Source organism: Quercus suber, unplaced genomic scaffold (assembly GCF_002906115.3).
Source record: "Quercus suber isolate HL8 unplaced genomic scaffold, Cork oak 2.0 scaffold_802, whole genome shotgun sequence".
Lineage (NCBI taxonomy): Eukaryota > Viridiplantae > Streptophyta > Magnoliopsida > Fagales > Fagaceae > Quercus > Quercus suber.
In genome coordinates, this window is record NW_027070237.1 from 196,019 (window position 1) to 218,850 (window position 22,832).

General features: G+C 34.1%; 1 protein-coding gene across 1 annotated transcript; it reads left to right on the forward strand.

Moving 5' to 3' along the window:
• The first annotated feature begins 5,001 nt into the window (after positions 1-5,001).
• On the forward strand, positions 5,002-14,881 carry LOC112025678 (mitochondrial import inner membrane translocase subunit TIM44-2). Its single transcript, XM_024058358.2, has 14 exons — positions 5,002-5,357; positions 5,481-5,587; positions 6,302-6,385; positions 6,522-6,597; positions 7,406-7,450; positions 7,559-7,972; positions 8,102-8,170; positions 11,672-11,736; positions 11,846-11,914; positions 12,013-12,085; positions 12,252-12,356; positions 13,127-13,198; positions 13,304-13,366; positions 14,440-14,881. The coding sequence occupies exons 1-14, from the start codon at positions 5,160-5,162 to the stop codon at positions 14,569-14,571; spliced, it is 1,572 nt and encodes a 523-aa protein (XP_023914126.1). The 5' UTR covers positions 5,002-5,159; the 3' UTR covers positions 14,572-14,881.
• The last annotated feature ends 7,951 nt before the right edge of the window (positions 14,882-22,832 follow it).

The window sequence follows — 22,832 nt, forward strand, 5'->3', positions numbered from 1 at the left end:
GGCCCTAAGGGTGTTAAAATGGCCTTCCTTGATAGTAGATGTGAAAGCGTGTACCGTCCACTCTGGGAGCATGATGAACTCCCTAAGTCCATCAGCTCCCACGACGGACCTAACTATTGGCTCTTCGTCGTCAGCTGAACCCTCTTTATTTCGATCATCTCCAAGCCCTCATTTGTTGAGGACGAGGAGGATGATGACGGACTACTCTCCTCGCTCGGGGCGTCGTGGTCTTTGGGACCTAACGGGTATACCTCTTCGTAATCCGTCCCGTCACGGACGACCAACTGATTACTCGACGCACTAGACATGGCCTACAGGTAATGACAAAACCTAAGACTCTGACGGGTTTGGAAAGAACGACGGGCGCATAAAGTGTAAAAAGAGATAAATAAGAGCTAAAATAAAAGAGGACGGATAGGAAACAACTCACTAGAAGATCGAAGTAAGCAAGATGTGGCAGGCGACGAGTATGTGAGTGAACGGAATGTTCTCTGTCAGGTGTGACAGACTCGCTCTGACAATTTCTTCCAGCAACAAGTGAAAAAATGAGGGGCGGAGGGTCGATATTTATAAAGGATGTGCACGGAAGACGAAGCGCACCTCGTTCCAAAACAATGGCCATTGACCGGATGACACTTGGCACACTCATTAATGTGTTAACTCCTGATCCAGCAATGTACGGATGGAAGTTCACGGATCTAGGTGTCATGAAAACATGATCGAGATTTTAAATCCGTCACCCCATGGGTCCGTTCTCTTATGCATGACAGACCCATCGGGTGAGGGGGCAACTGAAAGGGAGAAAATACACGCTAGGATGCCTATTGTGATTGTACGGGCCGGCTACAGTCCGTGGACTAAGGATAGACGAGCCGTCATTTGCAGGGGCTTAAGTGGACGGACCTCATGTGGACGGACCTGATACGGACGGAGACGAAGAAAGATGGGCTGGTTGGCCATGGGCCTGTTGGACCCCTTAGTGGGAATATTTTGGCCCATTCTCGTAAGGCCCTAAACAGAGTCCTTACGCTACTTGGATTCTAGAAATCTCATATATTTGGTAAAGATCTTCCCTATAAGGAGAAGATCTGTCCACCACGTTTCGACTCTAAAAAGGAGGACTCCTACAAGGAAAAATATGCAGCGGAAAATAAATAACACGGTGATTTGTTTACGAATGGGAAAAACCCTAATGGCAAAAACCCCACCGGGTGATTTTCAGGTCACCACTCCCGAAACTCCACTATTATCAAATCAAGTGGCTACAAGTAAAGGAATCCCAAGTACCTTACCAACCTACAGTTGAACCCTTACCCCAATACCCAATTGGACTTGATCTGTAGTGACAATTTCCACCTTTGATGCACGGCTCCCAAGTACGTGACTAACCAATGCGCGGATCCAAGTACGCGACTTCAGAACACCAACTTAAGGAAGAATGGTTGGCTGCAAAGTTCTTCAGTTCATCCACGTGATGAATAGCAGGAAGATGCTTGGTTACAAAACCCTAGGTCAAGAACTTCGTCTGTTGAGCACACTTTGCATAAACAGAGATTTCTCAATGATAATACAACTTGTGTCTACCAAAACGGCTCTTAAAATAATCCTTTTATATGTTTAGGATTAGAAGAAAAGAAAGCCCAAAAACATATTCACGGATCCCAAGAAAATCAGATTGGAATTCTGACTTTTTAAATCTCGACAGATAGCAGGTGTCGAGGTAGCTATCGAGAGGTGTTGAGCTTTAAAAACTTTGCACTTCAGCTTGCTTTTTCTTGGACAGACTTGATGACTTCAACACTTGACCTTGAAACATTGTTTCTTGAAGTATTAAAAACACCTAGAACTACCCAATTACAAGCAGAGTGCATTTTGTTAAAGGATTAGCTAATTTACATAACTAAGTGACATATGTTCTTAAACAAGTTAAAACATATATGTCCTAAAATGGAGGATATGGTTTGGCATTGAAACTCTTCACTTTTCACTAAAGATGGGTGTGTTTGGGTTTGGGTTTGGGTTTGGCCCGTTTGGGTAGTATGTCGCATCCAATATTGTTAATGCGATTCTTATTCTAAGGTGGAAAATTCAAAAAGACAATTGATAAATTGGAATATAGGACCAAGTTTAGAGAGGTACCAACCGCATGGAATTTTTATCTTATTTTTGTGGTCTGGAATTTGAAGCGAAAAGTTGATTTTGTAGCATTGCATAATTTTAAAAAAATAAAATAAAATAATCTTTGCCGTTTCCGATTTGTTGGGAAACTCCTTGGCCTACCACTTGCACATGACTTGTGTGGAAATGATAAAAGACCAAATTAATGAATTTCTAGAAACCTAATTTAGAGAAGAAACATCAATTTCTATGATACTTAAAACCTCCTATAGGTGTAATTTTTTTTTTTTTTTTTTGAGAAACAAAAATAGGAGTTTTTATGGCTATATTACACTTCCGGGTAGGGAGCCCTTGACAAACCTCCCAGCTGAAGGTACGCATCTGTCAAAGTGTGTGGGGAATAAACCCCACTAAGTTTGCCCGCCAACGGACTCCTGCGGGCAGCGTGATTCTATAGGTGTAATTAAGTTGGTTTAATTTGGTAAAGTTTGTCCCATAAATTGTAAACATTAAATTTTTTTTTTTTTTTTTAAAGATTGGTAAAGTTTTTTGTAGTAAAATAAAGGAACATGTTTGTGATCAAATTCCACATATACTATGAGCGTTTATAAGAAGGGAGAGGACTACCTCTTATCGTATAGCCACAGGTCCAATTGGTTTCAAATGGATAAAAGACAAATCCTTCAACAAAACTTATATTAAGGCGTTCAATAGTAATAAATTAAATACACTTAAATAGATTCCAATTGATATTAAGTTAAGATTCTCACCATTTCATTTCATGGATAAGAATTTAATTGAATTGTTTTTTCTACCAATGATAAACATTGTTAAGGAAAATGATGACTTGTCAGCTCAGCTCGACCAAAGAGAAGGTAGTTGATATGGAAACTTTAATTAATTATGTGCCAAGTCAGTAAGGGAGCCCACACCAAATGTCATTATATGGGAAGGCATTCATGTTTACCTATCATCACTAGACCTTGCGACACCACACCAAGCTTTGTAATAAGGGGAAGAATACTAGGTGTCCGATGCATCATGCATGATATAACTTCTCATAATTAGGAGATGAGTTTGATATTAGATGAACAAAATATACATTACAATAGTCCAACGTTTTGAATTAATTCAATCTCAAACGACAATAATATAAATATGAGACATAGACCAAAACAAGTATGCATGATAACTCTTATTCTGCAAAATCACCCATACTCTCATACAACTAGTTTACTGACTTAGGCATCACAAAGTCTCCCCAATGGCAAGTCGAAACACTAATCAAATTGTATTAAGATTCTCATTTAATAGTAGTGAATTAATAAAATGATGAAACGCCTCATATATCTTTAATTATTTTGAAAAAAATTCAACCACAAAATGGAAAAATATTGGTCCATTGACATCAAACTATCAGAGTCGACCATTAAATTTGGAGAGTATTTGCTCAATTACGTTACTCTCACATTAGAAGAGAAGGTAATATGGTCGCTCACAATCTAACTAGGTATGCTAAGAATGTTTCAAATTATATTATGGCAAGTCGAAACACTAATCAAATTGTATTAAGATTCTCATTTAATAGTAGTGAATTAATAAAATGATGAAACGCCTCATATATCTTTAATTATTTTGAAAAAAATTCAACCACAAAATGGAAAAATATTGGTCCATTGACATCAAACTATCAGAGTCGACCATTAAATTTGGAGAGTATTTGCTCAATTACGTTACTCTCACATTAGAAGAGAAGGTAATATGGTCGCTCACAATCTAACTAGGTATGCTAAGAATGTTTCAAATTATATTGTGTGGATGGAAGATACTCCACCACATATCCACAATGTAGTTTAGGCGGATTCTGCCAATTTTGATTAATAATATTTCAGTCTTGATTCTCAAAAAAAAAAAAAAAAAGGAGTATGTTAATTACCATTGAATGCAAATGTAACTCTTGTGATATATACTTAGATCCATGTCTAAACGTTATTGTGCTTAAGAAATATATCATTCTTACTATCAATGGTACTATAATTCAATAATTACAACGGGGGAGAAGATTTAAACCATTAAAAAAATCATGAGGTATACCAATTGAAATACAAGCTATTGGCACTTTACCATTAACATATAGTTTGATGCAATAAGCATATATACTTGATTTTCCAAAATGACCAAAAAAAAAAACAGAGGCTTTTGTAATTGGCTATAGCCTTTTATTTTTCTTAAATACATCTCTTATTCCTTTTGATGCAACAATAATTCGATGTCAAATTCTTTATGCAACAACAACCTACTTTTTGAGATGAAAAAAAAAAAAAAACTTTTTATATGTTTTTTTTCTCTTCCTTATTTTGGTTGAAGATGCTTAGCCTCCGTTTGGATGCCAATCAAAAGTGAAAATTATTTCATTATTTAGTTAATTTTTGTTATTATTTATAAACCTCACTGCATTTTTTGGTACTATTAATGAGTTTTACTATACTATTTTAACTAACTTTTACCATTATTTACAGTACTTTCAATAATAAATTTTCAATTTTAGTAAATTAAGTGGTATCAAAGTAGACCCTTATACAGTGATGTCAAATTCATTCGGAAAATGTGCCGGCCCAAATAGCAAAAAACAAAATACTTTTTATATGTTTTTTTTCCCTGTTTTTGGTTGAAGTCTTGAAGATGCTTATCTATGGAAATTTCATTCTGAAAATGTGCCAGCCCAAATAGGATCTCAATCTTGGATTAGGCCTTAAAGCATGAAAAGTCCTGAGCCCATTAGAATATCAAATTGTTTGGGCTTACTAAACAATTTGCAGGCCAGGCACAGCCCAATTCTTGCTACCCCTATTCCCAAGTCATTCGGGTTTTCTTGTTCCCCAATCTCTTTCTTTCGGCCATTGCTGGTTGATTTAGGGTTTAGAAAAACTTTGAATTTATTACACCATTCTCTCTCTCTCTCTCTCTCTCTCTCTGTGGAAGAAAATTATTTCACAAAAATCATATAAATGCAACAATTTGAAATCTCTAACTAGAAAAAGATGGCATCTTGGGGAAGAGTTCGGCAATCTAAGCTGAAGCACATGGCTTTTCAATGGAAGAGATACCATTCTCAAAACCCTTTTGCCTCACAAGCGAGAAAAACATGTCTTTCACAAAACCCATCTCGGATTTTTCAAAACAGTGACACAGCCTCTGGTTTTTGCAGGAGCATGAGGCTTTTTGGTGCTCCAGCTCAGGTTATTTTCTTGGCCATAGTTTACTGTTTCTTTGGTTTTTTATTTTTCTTATTTGTAAATAGAGGTTTTTTTTTGGGGGGGGGGGTTTATTGCTATTATTTATTTGGTTTTGTGCTCTGGCAGGGTTCAAGTTCGAGTTTACCATTGATTTCGGCAAATGGGTATGTGGGAAATCGTCATTTTAGTGTCTTCAATGAGTTTTCAGAAAAAATGAAAGTCGAAGCTAACAGGTATGGGAGTTAGTTTGTTCTGCTTTATTAAGCTTGTTCTTTTAACATATATAGATAAAACAGTCGATTTATTGTTAAAATTTATACGTTGTTTGGTAGCTGATCATTGTCTTAAGAGCGTTATGTGCATGTGCTAATATAAAGGTGGGGGCTTTGTAACCGGGTAACTTTTTGGTTGCTTCTTCTTGTTCAACATCTATGCTTGTTTGACTGTCTCACAGTTTTCTTTGTGTTTGTTTGTGTGTGTTGTGTAGTTGCTTCTAGAGAAATTATATATATTTTTTTGGATAAGTAATAAGAGTTTTATTGATAATAAAAGAACAATGTGTTTATGATTGTAAACTAAAAATGAAGTATAACGTTGATTTCTAAGTTTTTAGTTTCATGCAAATTATTATTTAAAAAAAAAAAAAAAACCACAATATAACTTTGATTTTGAGGTGAGAACAAAATCTTTTGTATTGCTTTGATTGGGTCTTTAGTAAGGGATTTTAGCGTTGGACTAGGCAGAGGGATTTCTTAAATTAGATAATGTGTTATATGCTTTGATGTTACTTCTACAGCAGTTTTGCATTTGTGTGAAAATTTTAAGTTTGGATAAGGATTTGTAGTGTCTGGATGACAATGGCTTACGTCCCCATTCCCATTTTGAAGCTGAAAAAAGTCCCTGGTTTAAACTATGGGACACTAAATTTGTCATTTTGTTGGTCGCAGAAACCCAGAGCTTCAGAAGTCACTCAAGGAGCTGAAAGAGAAAGCAGAGGAGCTGAAAGTGGCGAAAGAAGAATTGAAAAATAGGTAATATTGTAATGTAGCCACCTAATAAATTTTGTAATTTTGCCTTATTAATTAATAGGCTGAGACATACCGTTGTATGTCAAGGCTTAGTGGACACTTCAATGGAGGGATTGAGATGGTGAAATGGCGAATGCAGAACAAAGCAGACAACTGAGCAGCTGTACAAGCATGTGGATAGTGCGTGGACAGAGGCTGAAGCTACAGCTAAAAAGGTTTGATTTAAATATTCCTTCATGTGCTGCCACAGCCAAGACAAGTGATAAAGAACACCATCTTATGTTTCTAAATAAATTTTATAAGTTGTTTTTTATATATTCCTATTGATTTCTTCTGATATTCTGCAATATTCATGGTTCTGGTCTCTAGTGACTTTGTTTGAGTGCTTTTGCTTGAGTTTGTATTTTCATCATTGGCGGACTTGTATTTTAAAAAAAAATTCCACCGTTTGTGGTTTCTTCAAACATGTTTTAGGATTGTATGTTTAGCTTGTAGGGCAGGTCCTATGGGCTGTCTTGGAAAATATGAAGTGTCTTTGGCACTCATCTTGCAGGATCAATTGTTAAGACTTGGATATTCCTCAATGTCCTGGGTTTTTTTATTTATTTATTTATTTTTATCTTTCAAAGTTACCCTAGGTGATGGGTCTCATTCTTCACCTTAACCTTACAAGAAGAGGAGGTGCCATTTGAGGTAGAGCTTGTGGGCCAATGTCCTAGCTATTTGTGGAATATGAGAATCATAAGAATAGTTGTATGCTTCCAGAAGAAATTGAAGAATTTCTTAGGGAATCCTACTTGTTACTACCATATTAGCTAAGGGCCCTTGTAAAGTATCTAAAGTGACTGTCATCTATATCAATGAAGTATGCCAATAAGCTCTAGCTCAAACAACACCTCCTCTCCCCCATTGAAAGGAGTGGAGGGTAAGTTAGTTCAAACCCATTGGGTGCGTGTGTAAACTTACTAATACAAAAAAGCTATATTAGTGAAGTACGATTCATGAAATTTATGTTGTTTTTAGGTTTCTACCAACATGAAAGAGAAGATCTCATCTGCAAAAGAGGAGGTCAGCTTTTTATTCCTAATTTTAACACATCATTGATGTACTGCTACATATTTTGCATGGATGAGTGATGACTATTTATTAGTTATTTATTATGTGTTACGTGATTAGGTCAAAGAAAGTTTTGGGATTGGGAAGGAAGAGTCTTCAGAATTTAATGGTACTTCAGCTAAACATGGTACTGAAAGTAAAGATGGAAGTAAAGCATCATCTGGAGAAGAGAATTTCCAGCAGTCTGCGTCTAGCGAAACTGCAGAAACTTTGTTTAGCAAACTTAAGTCCAGTCTTCCTTCTCAGAAGGTTTCGTTGGCCTTCCAGAAATTAAAGGAAGCAAAGGTTGCTGACTTAGCAAAGAAGGGATATGGTATTGTAAAAGATGAATTAAGTGGTACCACAAGTAAGAAAAAGCACCTGCAATATACTCCTTCCACATCAACAGGTGAAAGAAGTACAAAAACTGACATTGTTATTGTACAGTCAAAGCAGTCCCCATGGAATAAAAAGTGGGAGGCATTCAAAGAGAAGGTAAGCTGATCCTTGTTGCCAACTCCATTTTGAAAATTATAAAAAGTTGTCTATTTTTATATATTCTCTTGTATATTACCTAAAAATGGATATTTTCTAACCCCCACCCCCATGGTGTGTTTTTCCCAGATCCGAAGTCATCCCACATTCAAACGTGTCAGTGGGTATAGTGAGCCTGTTGTCACAAAGAGTCAGGAGGTATTTTTCAATCTTGTATTGTTTCATTGTGTTGACAAGCTTGTTTAGTTGAAATCCTTATCCATCTGTTTGGTTTTTTGTTTATACGTGACACTTTTCTTGCAACGGTTCTTGGCAATAAATGGCAGTGTCATAAGCACATGTTTAAGGTTTCAAAAGGGAAACTCAGTTGGATGGACAAAAATTAATTGCCACTTAATAGCAAGACATGTTGGATATGTTTCAAATAAGAATGGACTTGAAACATGGCACACCCTAACGTAGGACAACTAGAACAAAACTGACACAACAATAAAATAAAAGGATATGACCTAGGAGTCAGCACCTAAGCCTCACTTGGAGTCAGCACCAAGTAAGGAAATCACTAGGAGTCAGCATCTAGGGTAGATCTGGAGTCAGCACCAGACTAAAAAAGAGGCCAAACAGCCATTTTTTCATTCATCAAAATATCAACTAACTCCTCAAGAGGTACAATAAGTTGCTTATAAAGGATTGCTAAACCCTAGTTTTAATTGGATATGAAACCCTAATTGCCTTATTACAAAAATAACCTTGCTTCTAAATTAAAATACTAATAGGCCAATAAACTAATAGGACCTAAAACATAAAAATACAATTGATTTGCAAACATAAATAATACTAAATAATAATCTTCTTGCGTCTCCCGCATCATTCTTCTGTGGTGGAGAAAACTCGACCTCGAGCTCTAAAGTGTTGAAGGATTAGGATGCTGACAAGTAACACTTGCCTTAAATCTAGAATCACCTTAGGGAGCATAAAGAAAAGAAAAACCTTGAATTCCACCTTGTCAAACTCTTCTGGAATAACAAAATCAATGTGTGGAATCAACATAATCTTATCTTGAACCATTGGAAGCAATATGTTATCGACCTTCTCCACTTTAGCAAACTGTTTGTTTTCATGCACCATGGAAGGCTGATCAAAAGCAGATTCGTTAGCTTCCAATATCACATCATGTGCACCCTCTAATAATACTCTCTTTAGACACCATCTCTTCACCTTGCTGCTCTTCAATAGATTCATTTCCTTGCACGCATGTTAAAGCAACACTTGTCGAGGCATATACGTCTATGTCAACACTAGGCTTTGGTGTTGCTAGAGGATTCTCCATTACCAAGATATCATCATCAATGTTGTCTTCTATTGGTGTAGCAATAAGTTTATTATGATCAAGTATCTTTGGTTTTCCAATTGAATTAGATTGAGTTTTCTTTTGCTTCATCTGAGCAATCCTGTCTTGAGCATCTTTCATGAGCTTTACAGATAATTCCTTTAATTCCTTGGTAGATAATTCCTTGATAGATTGTTCAAAAGTGTGCTGAGGACATGAAATGGGATGAGGATGAGGATTCATCATATTTGCTTCAACTTGAAAAGTACCACACTGAGATTGGGGTAGATACTTAGCTCGATAGTATGGTGACAAATACTCATCACAAAGCTTTTCTTTCATATCTTCCCACACACTAATGGTAGGTTCATACCTCATATAGCGGAAATATTCAAGATTCTCCCAAAACCTTTGTGCTTTACCTCTTAACTTCAACTTGGAATATCTAACCTTTTTGTTATCTACAAAATTTGCTTGCTCAAAGAATTGCTCCATCCCATTCATCCAGCTGACAAAATCTTGTGGATAAGTATTACAACCATCCAAATAAGGTGCTTCTAATATTACCATGATTCTCTAAAATAGTGCCTCAACAAATAGTTGCTGTGATTTTCTCTGGACAAATTGTTGGAATGGGCTTCTAAGACTGTTTTCCCAAATAGTTGCTGGGATTGGGCTTGTTGACAGGTTTGGATTTCGTGCTCTTCTCTTCTTTTTTATTCCCTTTTTTTTTTGGGATAGTGGGTGAGCACTCACTTAAAGGCTTGGGTTTAAAATCTGACTTGGGTTGGTTTGTTGGTTTGCGTAGTGTAATTGGACTGGGTCAGGGAATATGAAAATCCAAAAGGCTTCCTAATTGGGTGGGTCAAAAACAAGAGGGGGAACTTGATTAACAAATGGGTTGGATGAGGGTTTTCAAAGACTAAAGGGTACTTGAGTTAAAAAGAAAAAGGACCGGGTTAGGCATTACCTTTGAGATTGGATAGATGCAGGTTTGGCGTTGTAGAACCGGCGGCGTGTGAGGCTGAGGCTTCCGATGGTGTTGTGGTTGTGGTGGCTGGCCCTTCTGGCAGCTTGTGATGGCTGTGGGCAGTGGCTTTGGAACGACGAGGTGAGATTGGCATGAACGAATTCTTGCGGTACTGTTTTGGTGGAGTGGGTTATGGGTTTTCTGGATCTGGTTTCCTTTATGGTGGTTGGCTTTTGTGTGGGTATTGTGGTTTGATGGGTTGAGAAACACAGCAATGAATTTTTTTTTATTTTTTTTGGGTGATATTTTATGGTTCTTTCTTGCGGTAATGGTTCAACAGATCGGTTTTTGCTCTGATACCAAAATTGACATAGGACAACTAGAACAAAACTGAAACAACAATAAAATAAAAGGATATGACCTAAGAGTCAGCACCTAGGCCTTGTTTGGAGTCAACACCAAGTAAGGAAACCACTAGAAGTCAGCTCCTAGGGTAGACTTGGAGTTAGCATAAGACCAAAGAAGAGGCCAAACGGCCATTTTTTCATTCATCAAAATATCAACTAACTCCTCAAGGGATACAATAGGTTGCTTATAGAGGATTGCTAAACCCTAATTGACTTATTACAAAAATAACCTTGCTTCTAAATTAAAATACTAATAGGCCAATAAACTAATAGAACCTAAAACATAAAAATGCAATTGACTTGCAAACATAAATAATACTAAATAATAATCTTTTTGCGTCTCCTACATCACACCCCCTCTCTTTCTATAGCACTGATGATTTCAGTTAATTCACCTTTTATTTTTTCTTCAAAGCCTCATAAGTCTCCAATTATAAGGCTTTCTTATATTTGATGGACATGAGATGAGATGGAAAAAAAGGAAAAAAGAAAAAAATAGAATGCCTCACTTGAATTTATGGAAATCTTGGACAGAAGTAAAATTGTACTTGGTAATATGTCTGGAAATTGTGTTCCCTAGTATTCGAATTTTCATAGACATTATAAACAAGCCAAGTGTGAAATGCAATCTTGAATTCTTGTTTTCTCAGTGCTGAAGGCAAATACTTCAGGTACAATTTTGTTGACTAGTGTCAAGCAGGAACTGAAAATGATTGCTTAGCTTCTTATTCCATTTATTTCCCCTCGTATCTAAATTTATTTACACTGTTTTAACCAGAAAGGAAGGAATGTAGTGTTATGCCCTCAAAATAAAACTTTCTTGAATTCACGACATTTCATATTTTAAATTCTAATTGGCATGGTGTAATTTGATATCAACTAAAGTCATGGTATAAAGTTATAGTTTTCTTTGTAATGGACTTTGTTGATTTTATAAAGTACTCACCCTCTTGAATGTGGTGCAATTAATTTTTCTGGGTTGGAATTGGCAGATTGCAGAAGATGTGCGGGAAATATGGGAGACAAGTGATAACCCCATTGTTCACAAAATTCAGGAGTATGCTCTTAAGCCATGATATTTTTCTCTTTGTTTGACCAATGATATATAAATTATAATTACTTAAATTGTTATTTCATCTCTTATTTGACCATCTTGTCTTTGACAGTCTCAATGAAAGTATCTTTCAAGAAACAGATGCTGCAGTATCAATCAAGGAAATACGTCAGCGAGATCCGTATGTTCATATTACCGTTGGTGCTTGTCTAAGAGTTTTTCATTCCATATTTTAACAAATTTTTACTGTTTTCTATTGAACATATTTGTGTGGATTAGATCTTTCTCTTTACCGGAGTTTGTGACAGAAGTTCAGGAAGCAGTCAAGCCTGTCCTCCGTGCTTACATGAAGGTGAGGTTTTGAGCTTCTGCAAGAATTCTAGAATGGTGTTACCCTTCTATTCAGTCTTTTTTTTCTTTTTTTCTTTTTTTCAAATTTTCATTATGAATGTGTATCATTTGACTGCCATTGGAGTTTTTCATCTCTCCATTGAATGGAAATTGGTTTTTGTTTACAGGGAGATGCCGAAACTCTTAAGAAGTATTGTTTCCCTGAAGTGATTGAACGGTGTAAAGCTGAGCATGGGGCTTATCAAAGCAATGGCATCTTTTTTGATAACAAGGTAGGAAATTTTAGTTCACCGATTCTTTGTTTTTTACTGTTTCCTAGTCATATCTATCAAACAAAAGTCTATATTTACCAGCCATGGTTGCATTGTGTCTTTACAACACATTAATATTTTGACACATTGCCCTCCCTTTTTTCATTTTCAAGGGTATATTTAAGAATATGATGAGCATGTGATGAATACTTTATGTTGGAAGGAATGGAATATGAGACATTGATAAATTATTACAGTTTGGAAGAGTAACATCAAACATGTGAATCTTTTATTAGAACCAGGTATTTACATGTGGCTAACCTTGACTAATATGTTGAGGATTCATAGCTGAGCCCAAAAGTTCGGGGACTAAGGCTTCGTCATTGTTGTTGTACTATTCTGTTTGAATGGAGACTATGACTTTGTGTGTTTCTTTGCTTTCCCTTTCTGGTTGATTTTGTCCATTTCTAGAAATTGGCTGCCTAGCCGTCATTTTAGGGTTCAGCTTTGTTTTTGAGATGTAATTAAGGACCCAATAAACAGCTTATTGTCATTTTCTGTTAACATAATCTCCAATCCAATTTACTTATCAAAAAAAAAAAAAAGAATTCTCCAATCCTATTTAGTCTAGTGGAATATATCGGTTTGGCAATTAGATATTATATGTATTGGGTGGATAAAAGAAGGTCATAATGGTTTCTACTTTCTAACGCATTCTTTTCTTAGTTATAAGTGAAAAAATCAGGAAATATTTAGTGGTATTGTTACTAATTTATGGCTTTTCTTTGCAGATTCTTCATATATCAGATGTTGAAGTTAGAGAGACGAAAATGATGGGAAATTCTCCCATTATTATCTTAGCAGTATGCATTTTGTTTTTCTTTGAACTTGATAGCAAGCATTTTTAACACATCTTTTGTGGAAACAAAAGCTGATACTCATTATCTTCTTCTGTGGAAATGTCACAGTTCCAAACACAGCAGGTCTATTGTGTACGTGATAGACATGGTTCAATAACAGAAGGAAGCCAGGTAAAAGATTACATTTTTTTCGTAGCACTATGTTGGTCACATTATTATATTTAAATTTATAAGTGTATCCACAGTTTCCTTAGGACTGCTATTATTATCTAAAAATGGTATTTATATAGACATAGAATTTGTCTAACATCAACCAAAGCAATCTGAACCTTAGGTCTCTTATAAGCAGCGTATTTGATACTTCCCCTTGAATTTCTTTTGAGAAATAGTTTTTTATTTTAGGAATTTAAATTTCCCTCTTGATATTTTTCTTATTTAAAAAAAAAAAAAGGAATTTAAATATCCCCTGGAATCTTGTGTCTGTTATGTAAGGTCATAAATGTCTGCATTTTTACAACATTTGATATCTGTTCTCAATTTGAAGACACTTTGAGGTTGTAACTGTGTTTTTGTTGCATCCTGGCTAACTGAAATTGCCAAAGGTTAAAATTTTGGACCTCAATGTTCATTTATAATGAATAACATGAGTGAATGGTTTTATAACATTCTTTTATAAGCTGGATGACAGACAAATGAACATAAATTAAGTGGACCTGCATTTAAGAAATCGTGGGTTCTGCCATTCTGCTATCTATGTTGAGTTATGGTATTTCTATGGGCTTGGTTACTGATTTTAAGTTCCACTACATGTCCGAAGGCCTAATTCGTATGGATTTGCCTTTGAGTTTTGATTTTCTCATGTCCTAAAGAAAAGGTGTCGATTAGCTAAAGTTCTCATGTCATCACAAGCATGTAATGGTGAAATGAGAGCTCCCGAGTTATTTGAAAAACCTATGCAGTGCATCAGGCTGACAGTGTGAAGGCTAAATAATACAGAGCAATGCGACCTATCAATTTACTTTTCTTTTTCTTTTTCTTTTTTATTATTGAAAAACATGTCAATTTACTATGTACCATTTGTAGAAATTAGCTTAGCCATGCCAATATGATCATATGGATGTGCCTCTAACCATGCGGCCATTTAAGGAGTTATAAAATCCTTTCCCTATATTGCACTGACCTGCTTATTAAATTATGAATTTTCAACCATATTAATTTCCTGTGATATTTTGTGGCATTTCTAGGATACAATCCATACTGTATATTATGCTTGGGCAATGCAGCTAGTGGATGCCGAAGAACTTGGAGATAGTGCTCTCTACCCAATATGGAGGCTAAGAGAAATGCAACAATTTGGAGTCCAAGCCCTCATCTAGTTTCTCAAATTCTCATCATATTGATAAATGTTGTACTACTGAAATTTCTCCTCTTTTTTTTTTCCTTCCTTTGGGTCTAAATTGCCCTGGATTTTGTTCCATAGCCAGGGAAAAAAATTGTAGCTGATGTCTCCTATTTATTAATGACCAAATAAAGAAAATGGGTACAATGCAGTATTCATTTATTGGTCAATCTCATTTATTTATGTAACAGATGAATATGTAACTACCAATTACCAAATAGTGGGTTGATCTCTACAAAACTGAGGTATGTGCCATTTTGAACTGAGAAAGACCATGATTTCAATTACGTACACGATAATAAGTTTTGTATTTACCCATTTAGAAGGAAGCGATAATGCCATAAACTTCATGCCTCACAGCGTAGTAGTAAATTGTGTCCTCTTTTCTTTAACTAAGTAATTAAGGATTGGAAGAGGAGTAAAGTATACTTAGGTGTAAGCTCTAAACTCATCTCAAAACAATAAGTTTAGGGACACAATTTTGTCATAGTTTGCAGAAGTGGTTGATCTCAAAACGAATACTCTAATTCCCCATGTTCAAATTTTAGTTCAAAATTTGCAAGTGGTCGGAGTAAAGTCACTTTGTCTTCTTTTTACTCATGAAAGCTAGTAAAATAACATTTATTTTAAAAATGGTTTTGTGAGAGAAGTCACTCTTTGTTTTCTTTGCACTTATGAAAGCTGGTAAAATAACAAAATGGGAAAATAACATATATTTTAATAATGGGTTTGGTTGTAGATTTAAAAGTAATTTTTGTCAATACCATCCATTTATTACATGTTTTACCATTATATTTTCATGATTGTAAATTATCTAGTTAAATATTAAAATTATAAACAAAAAATATAATTTATAAAATCTTTACATTTTAAGTGTTTTTTCAAAAAAAAATTATATACAAGTTTATGGATGAAGTAATAAATTACATCTAATTAATGCAAATTTTGACATGCATGTTAAGGGAAAAAGAAAAAAAAAGGAAAAAAAAAGGAAGAGAGCATAAATCAATAGTGCAATTCAAAATAATAAAATATTCTACCTAGTACACTAAAATCTCACTTTTACGGAATTTGAAAGAGGTGATTGGTAATATTTAAAATAATGTGAAAAAAAAAAAACAATTTATTAAGTGATATAAATTGAAAAAAAAAATGACACCATATAGTGTCTTTTTTTTTTTCCTTTTAAAAAAAAAAAAATTGATGGCATGTGTATTGAACTTACGATCAAAAATACTGCACCATATGTTAAGTTGATTAACAATCTTTTCCAAATGTGATTGGGATGATTATATGCTTTCATTGTGAAATTATTTAATATACCAAAGTATTATGCCTTCAAGAAACAATGGCGGAGCAATGAATTTTATAAATCTTAATGGTATATAGATAAAATATCGAAACAATCTAAAAAAAATTAATGATTATAATTTTATTTTTTTATAAATCAAACATAAATACAATCCTTTTGCATATAAAGAAAATTACAATTATTATAAAAAGAACAATTAATTAAAGAGGAAACAATATTAATGAGTAAAACTCACATGCTTAAGCTTTTGGATCAAGTGGTACGCCTATATATTATATTAACTGCTTAATTGGAGTCTCACCAAGATGTTCTCTCCATGTGGACCAAGTTCTCATGGATGAGCATGCAAAATTGACACATGATTTCCATAGATGGCAGATAACCTACAAGAGACCTATGGATGATGAATTAATGAAGGAAAAAGCCCACAAGTACAAAAAGTTAGTAAAACTTGTTTGAAGCCTACATAGAGGGCTTTGAAGCCTACAGAGAGGCAATGACTCACATAAGGAGAAGCTTGTTAGATACACACATATAAATGAAATTCCACATTAAATAATAATGACACAAGTAGTTTTTTTTTTTTGAGAAGAAAAATAATATAATTTGGCCTAAACTTATAGGCTTAAACGTTTTGGTCAAATTATGTTTCTATATGTTTATATAACTACATAATTAGAGTCTCCTCAACAATTACAGTATCTTTCACGACCCCTCACCCCAAGTGAAAATTTAAACATCAAGTGTATTTTAATGATATGAAACAATGTTGAAGAGCAGCTAATGCCTAATCCAGTAGAGAAAGAGTGACAAACACAAAGAAAACGATATGTCGTTATTCTCAATGTTCACTTGGTGTTGTTAATACTGTAAAATTGTTAACAGTTGATGTTCTGCTTGCTGTCATGCACCATCTCAAGCATCAATCAAAGACGCTTGTACCTCGAGATTATATTTGAAACCCAAAAGAAATATCTCTCTAAAAACATTCTACAAAGAAAAAAAATCTAGGACTACACTGCAACAATTTTGCCTCGATGATGTATCCGCATCACAGTTTATGAGTGGTATATTAAAAATGGAGTAATGTAAAAATGATAGACAATCAATCATAAAGTACCACGTCAAGACTGGCCCTTTCACTAGGCCAATTAGGCAATTGCCTAAAATCCCTAAGTAAAAGGAGCTCCAAAATTTTGAAAAAAAGAAAAGTAGAAGAGAGGAAAAAAAAAAAAAAAAAAAAAAAAAACCTCATTTTTGTTCTCACCGAACGTCTCAAAATATCTAGGGCTGGCCATATACCCCGTAAAATAGTTATATAAAATAGTGTTGTAATTGTTAAAGATTCTGATCATACACAAAATTTGACATTTTCACACAAATTGAATGTCTAAATTGTTACTAATTCCCGTCTAAACATCTCTGCAGTATGTGATTTAGCTGGGCCTAATTAAACTTGCAAAGTCAATTAGAAATTCAACTAACATTGTCACATTAACGGCTATCAAATTATTTATCAATTTCTGTGTCTCTAGACTTTCTCCTTTCTAAGATTACTCATACAGTTACGGGAAACGTGTTTACTATTCAGAGTCCAAAGAGTGTGACAATTTTGGCTGTAAGTGGAGCCCGCTGGTCTCACATCTACGATCTACCTTTGAAAAACTTGTGCCAACTATTCAAAACGGGACTGAATAAGTGTTTGAACTGCTACTATCATGTCACGAAATACAGTGTACGCTACTTGGCAGCTTGCAACACAACTAGTCTAGAACTGCTGTCACTGCAGTGACTCTTTTTTTTTTTTTTTGGATTTAGTTACCGACACTTTTTGCTGTCTTTTTAAAAGTAAAATGTTACATTATTAAAAAGTGTAATATTAGGCCCCACAAAATTTTTATTACCATAAATGTGTTTGCTATAATTGGGAAAAAAATAAAAAATCTATCTTAATTCTTATCTACTGATAAATTTATATCTCTAGAGTAAAGAGTGGGAGGGATGGCCCCTCACCATATCTACTCTTCCATCTTTGGTTTTTTGTTCAGAAGANCACTTGTAGTAAACTCTGTATATCAAGGCCAATTGTCTAACTCCGGGTAACACAAGGGTACCGAAGGTCTTGATATTGAGGGTGAGGGTTTTCATGACATGTGGGTCAGCAAGAGCCACTGAGAAATTGGGAAAGCAGTCAAAATGGACTGGGCCATTGGTAAGACTGGTTTCTATGGTTCCTAGGAGGCTGTCATTAAATCTTATATGACGAGTGTCTCTAAGGGCCATAAGAATGGAGGCATTTAATCCTTCTCGGATTAAGGGTTTGACTCCGACCTGGACTAATCCTATGTGGATGAAATGAAAATCATCCTTCCTGTGTCCTACTAGGGTTGCTTCAGGTAACAAGTAGCACGTTTCATACTCCTTGTTGATACTGTAAACCTGTTCTATAGTTCGGACATGGTAACTGGTTTTAAAGGCATTCTTAAGGGTCCAAGAAGATTTGTAGATCTTGTTGGTGGGAACCTTGGGAATGTTCCAATCTCCTAGTTTTAGATCTAGATCTGAAACTTCATAATTCTCCGAATTGATTACACCATCTGACTGGGGGATCTCCGAAGGGGTTGCACTGGATGACCTAATGCTGGTAGAAGAGTTACTTCTAAACAATCTTCTCATATTCATGATTAAAAGCCTAGTTAAACAATTACAACCTAATTACCTTTAACCTCAAACTTCTGGATCTATCCTTAGATCTGAAACAGGGTGTACACAAAGACAACTGCCTAATCTCGTACAACTCAACCTCCTATTGCCACAATCCACTCTGAGATAACTCCCTTCGGCCCTATCCGGCGGGACTTACAGCGGGACACACACTCAACTGGGACTTACTGGACTTACTGGGTTGACAACGGCACAGATCACGGTCTTACAAGTCTCAACAGTACACATCTGCAACAAACTGGTTGGATAAAAACAGAAACAAGAAGAAGCAGATAACTGGGAAACAATTGATCAACATGAACAAATAATCGAAGAATAAAAGCAGATAGATAGGAGGCTCAGCCTTCCAACAAAATGAACAATAGAAACAACGAATCGAAAGAGATGATGAATAGTAAATGGAGAGTTATCAGAAAATAGATGTAAAACAGTTAGGAACATATAAATTCAAAATAATGAATATAAATGCACAAAATAATGGATAACTATGGCGGTAGAACCGGCCAACTTGTTTTAATTCAAAACTGTAACTTACAAACTCCAAAGGCATGTTACAGAATTTGGTTTAAAAAAAAAATAATGTTGTTATACTAGACGATAATAGGCTATCATGACGATTGGGAAATATTTTTTAGTCAAAAGATAAATTTATATATATATATATATAATATTTGGGGTTAAAACAAAATATTATTGTTACACTAGGTGATTATTTGCTATTATGATGATTGAGAAATTGTTTTAGTAAAAAAGTAAATGTATAAGTATAATTTGGGGTTAAAAAATCACTTGTTAACACTAGACGATTATTCGCTATCATGTGGCGGCGGCAGTAGAAGAGTTGGTGGCAGCGGTAGTGGCAGCGGTAGCGATGGTTGTGATTGTTGTTTATTATAGTGGATATATTATTTTATTGTAGTTGATATATTATTTTATTGTGATGTTTATATTATTTTATTATGTTGAAAGTTAAAATAGATCAATTGCTGCTGGATATTTTGTAAAGTGAGTATTTAAAATAGATAAAGTAACTTTTTATAGTGCCAAATAGCTAAATTTTTTTTTGGCGAAAATACACTTTTGGTCCCTACATTTTGAACCTATTCTCAATTTGGTCCTAAATTGATTTAGCTCCTAAGTCAGTCCCAGATTTTTAAAAATCGTTTTTAAAATAGTCCTTACCGTCAACCCAGTGACAGAAAATGCTGAGGTGGCAAACGGAATACACTGTTTGCTGACGTGGCTAATAAAATAATAATAAAAAAATATATTTAACATTTTTTAATGCCATGTCAGCATTTTCTGAATTAAAAAAAGCCACGTCAGTTTAATTAAAAAAATAAAAATAAATTATATTTTTCAATTTCAATTTAATTCAAACTAAATTTAAAAAAAAAAACTTTTAAATCTAATATTATTATTATTATTATTATTATTATTGCTTTCATTATTTTTAAGGAGAGAAGAACACAAGAACTTGTTCTTCAAGTGCTTTGAATCCAAGAACAATCAAACCCACAACAAGAGCACAATTAAACCCAGAACAATGCAAAATTTATTTTTTTTTTTTTTTTTTTTTTTTTTTTTTTTTTTTTTTTTTTTTTTTTTTTTTTTTTTTTTATCATAATTAGCTGACTTTGCTAATGAAATTTAAATATGGTGAAATTACACAATCCTTCGCGTGTGGTTTTTCGTAAAACACACACGACTTCTGTAAGATTTTTAACTTTCAAGTATAATACCTAACCCTACATGATATTATTTATGCGTGTAAACTATTAATTGTATGCCACTTTATTTTTATGAGAATTACGTGAGCTTTATTACTTAATTAACCTCTAATATCCTTCTCAAAAAAAAAATTAACCTCTAATATATTTTAGTGTTAGTGTATAACACAAAATCGCCACTGATATAGTTTGTGACATTTTTACATAAAATAATATCACAACTGGGTTTTGTGTTACACCCAAAAAAAAAAAAATTCTTGAAGAATTAATTAAGTACTTAATTCCTCAAAGATTTTGTGTGTGTGTGTGTGTGACACTAGTGTTATGCAATTAATAGTTTACACATAAATTAGTATCACATGGGGTTAAGTACTATACTAAAAACTTTAAGGAAAATTTTCGTGTTGTATGAAAAAGCGATACGTGAGGTTTTGGGTATGTTATACTTAAATCTTTCATAAATCATTCTAACGTTGATGGGAAAGAGCTAGCGACTTTTTGCATATTTTTGAATCTTATTCCCCTCTAGGATTTAACTTGTACACCACACAACTCTTGCCGACTTGAAGTGATATATATATATATATATATTTGGTCCCTTTATATTTGGTTTTTTTTTTTAATGGATTTAGGATTAGATTTTGTGAGAGTATTCTATGTCAATGTCAAAAATTTAATCTCCTTTGTTTCAAAAAAGAAAAGAAAGAAATTTAATCTCCCTCTCCCAAAAAATAAAAAATAAAAAATAATCTCCTTAAATTTTATTAAATTTTGTTCTCCATCACCTGTCCTTAAACATAAGCTATTGTCAAAACCGACATTGTCTTGCCTTTCTTTGAATTTTATGAATAAGTTTTTTGTTTTGTAAAATCTTTCACTAATTTATTATTGAGTAATGCTAGAAATATAAACTTTTTTACAAAAAAATTTACAGACTACTTGCTAACTCTGTAGCTCAAACACTTTTCCCCTAGACTCCCAAGCACTTTGGGCATGGGGAGGTGTCAATTCAGCTACAAGGCTTTTCGCAATGTGGTGAATGATTTTTTTTTTTTTTTGGAGAATGCGGTGAATGATTATTGGTAAATAAAAAAGTAATGTTAGTGGTAGACCTAAATAAAAACCAGTAAAAAATTGGTCATAACAACAGTTTGTAAAAACATTATAAAATAATTTATGTATGTAGAATTACTCTTTATAAAGTTTTCATAATTAATATTGTGTGAAAATAATTTCCATATTTGTCACGCCCAAGATTTGGCTCTCAGTAGATGCATTGGATTTATATTCATCATTCATGTGAATTTCCACTTACGTTCTTCCAGAAGGTAATGTCCAAAAGTTGAACTTCTCTTACCTTTTGGTGGTGTGTATACTTTGAAAAATTCAAATAATGAATGAAAATCCAAGCCTCTAGTTTATGTATGTTTGTCACATATGGCTTAGCTCGGACAAATCATAATCACGTGATGCATCTATTCAAATTCCTCTTTTGCAAATGCTTTTAACTGGTCTTGAAAAACACCAAACCTTTTTGGTACATCATAATCAATCAAAACTGAAGCTCCCCTCAATACCTTTCTACAGAAATTTATTTATATATATAAGCCTCAAAGTTCAAGTTCATACCATCCCTATACAAATTTTCACTTGGTTTTCACGTCTAACAAAATAAAAAATAATCCTAAAATTCAAGCTCATACATGTTGTTATAATTGGTCTGTGTGTATGCCAGACACTATTTCATAGCGTGAGAAGTGTCTTTCAATTATTCTGAAAATAACATTTTACGGTCTGAAATAGTGTCTGGTGGCAAGCACACAGACCAACATAGTATCATGCGTTAACGTAATCTATGAAATTAGGTACTGTATAATAAATTTGAACATAAAATAATACATATTGGTACCTAAATGTGGGGATCAAATACAAGTAGAATAACCCCACAAACTCAATCCAACAAAGTTTAGACTTTTTTTTTTGACAGACCTATTCAAAAGGCGACCTTTGGAAACAACCACAGAACAGATTATTTTTGAGTCTTTCTTTGACAAATTGAGTATTTGAGTGAGACCCCACCGTCTTCTTGCTAAACGCCAATTATTTCATCCTAAAATAGTAAAATTACAATGCTTTTTCTTCTGTTGCTAAGCCCAGGTATTATAAAAATATTTATTACCTTTTAATTAATGATAGATTAGACTAAGATTATCTTGAGTTTTTGGGATAGCTACATTTATGAGTTCTCAAAATCAGATTAAGACCCTATTGAGCTTAGGATAAGTCCACCTTCGAGTTCTTAAATTCCTAACTACCATTTGAAATTGAAATGATTAAATTTTACCACACCATGTCACCATCAGTCATTTAAATACTTATCAAAATAGTAATAGTAATCGTTTTAAACTTTGAAAAATGCTAACAAGTGTCCTTAGGGCACTGGTTAATAACTAACTAGTGCCTTTAGAGCAC

Bases quoted from the DNA above. Each gene is read 5' to 3' on its own strand.
- LOC112025678 (XM_024058358.2), top strand. From the start codon at position 5,160: ATGGCATCTTGGGGAAGAGTTCGGCAATCTAAGCTGAAGCACATGGCT. The intron at 11,737-11,845 runs GTATGCTCTTAA...TGTCTTTGACAG, and splicing joins ATTGTTCACAAAATTCAGGA to TCTCAATGAAAGTATCTTTC. The intron at 12,357-13,126 runs GTAGGAAATTTT...TTTTCTTTGCAG, and splicing joins GCATCTTTTTTGATAACAAG to ATTCTTCATATATCAGATGT.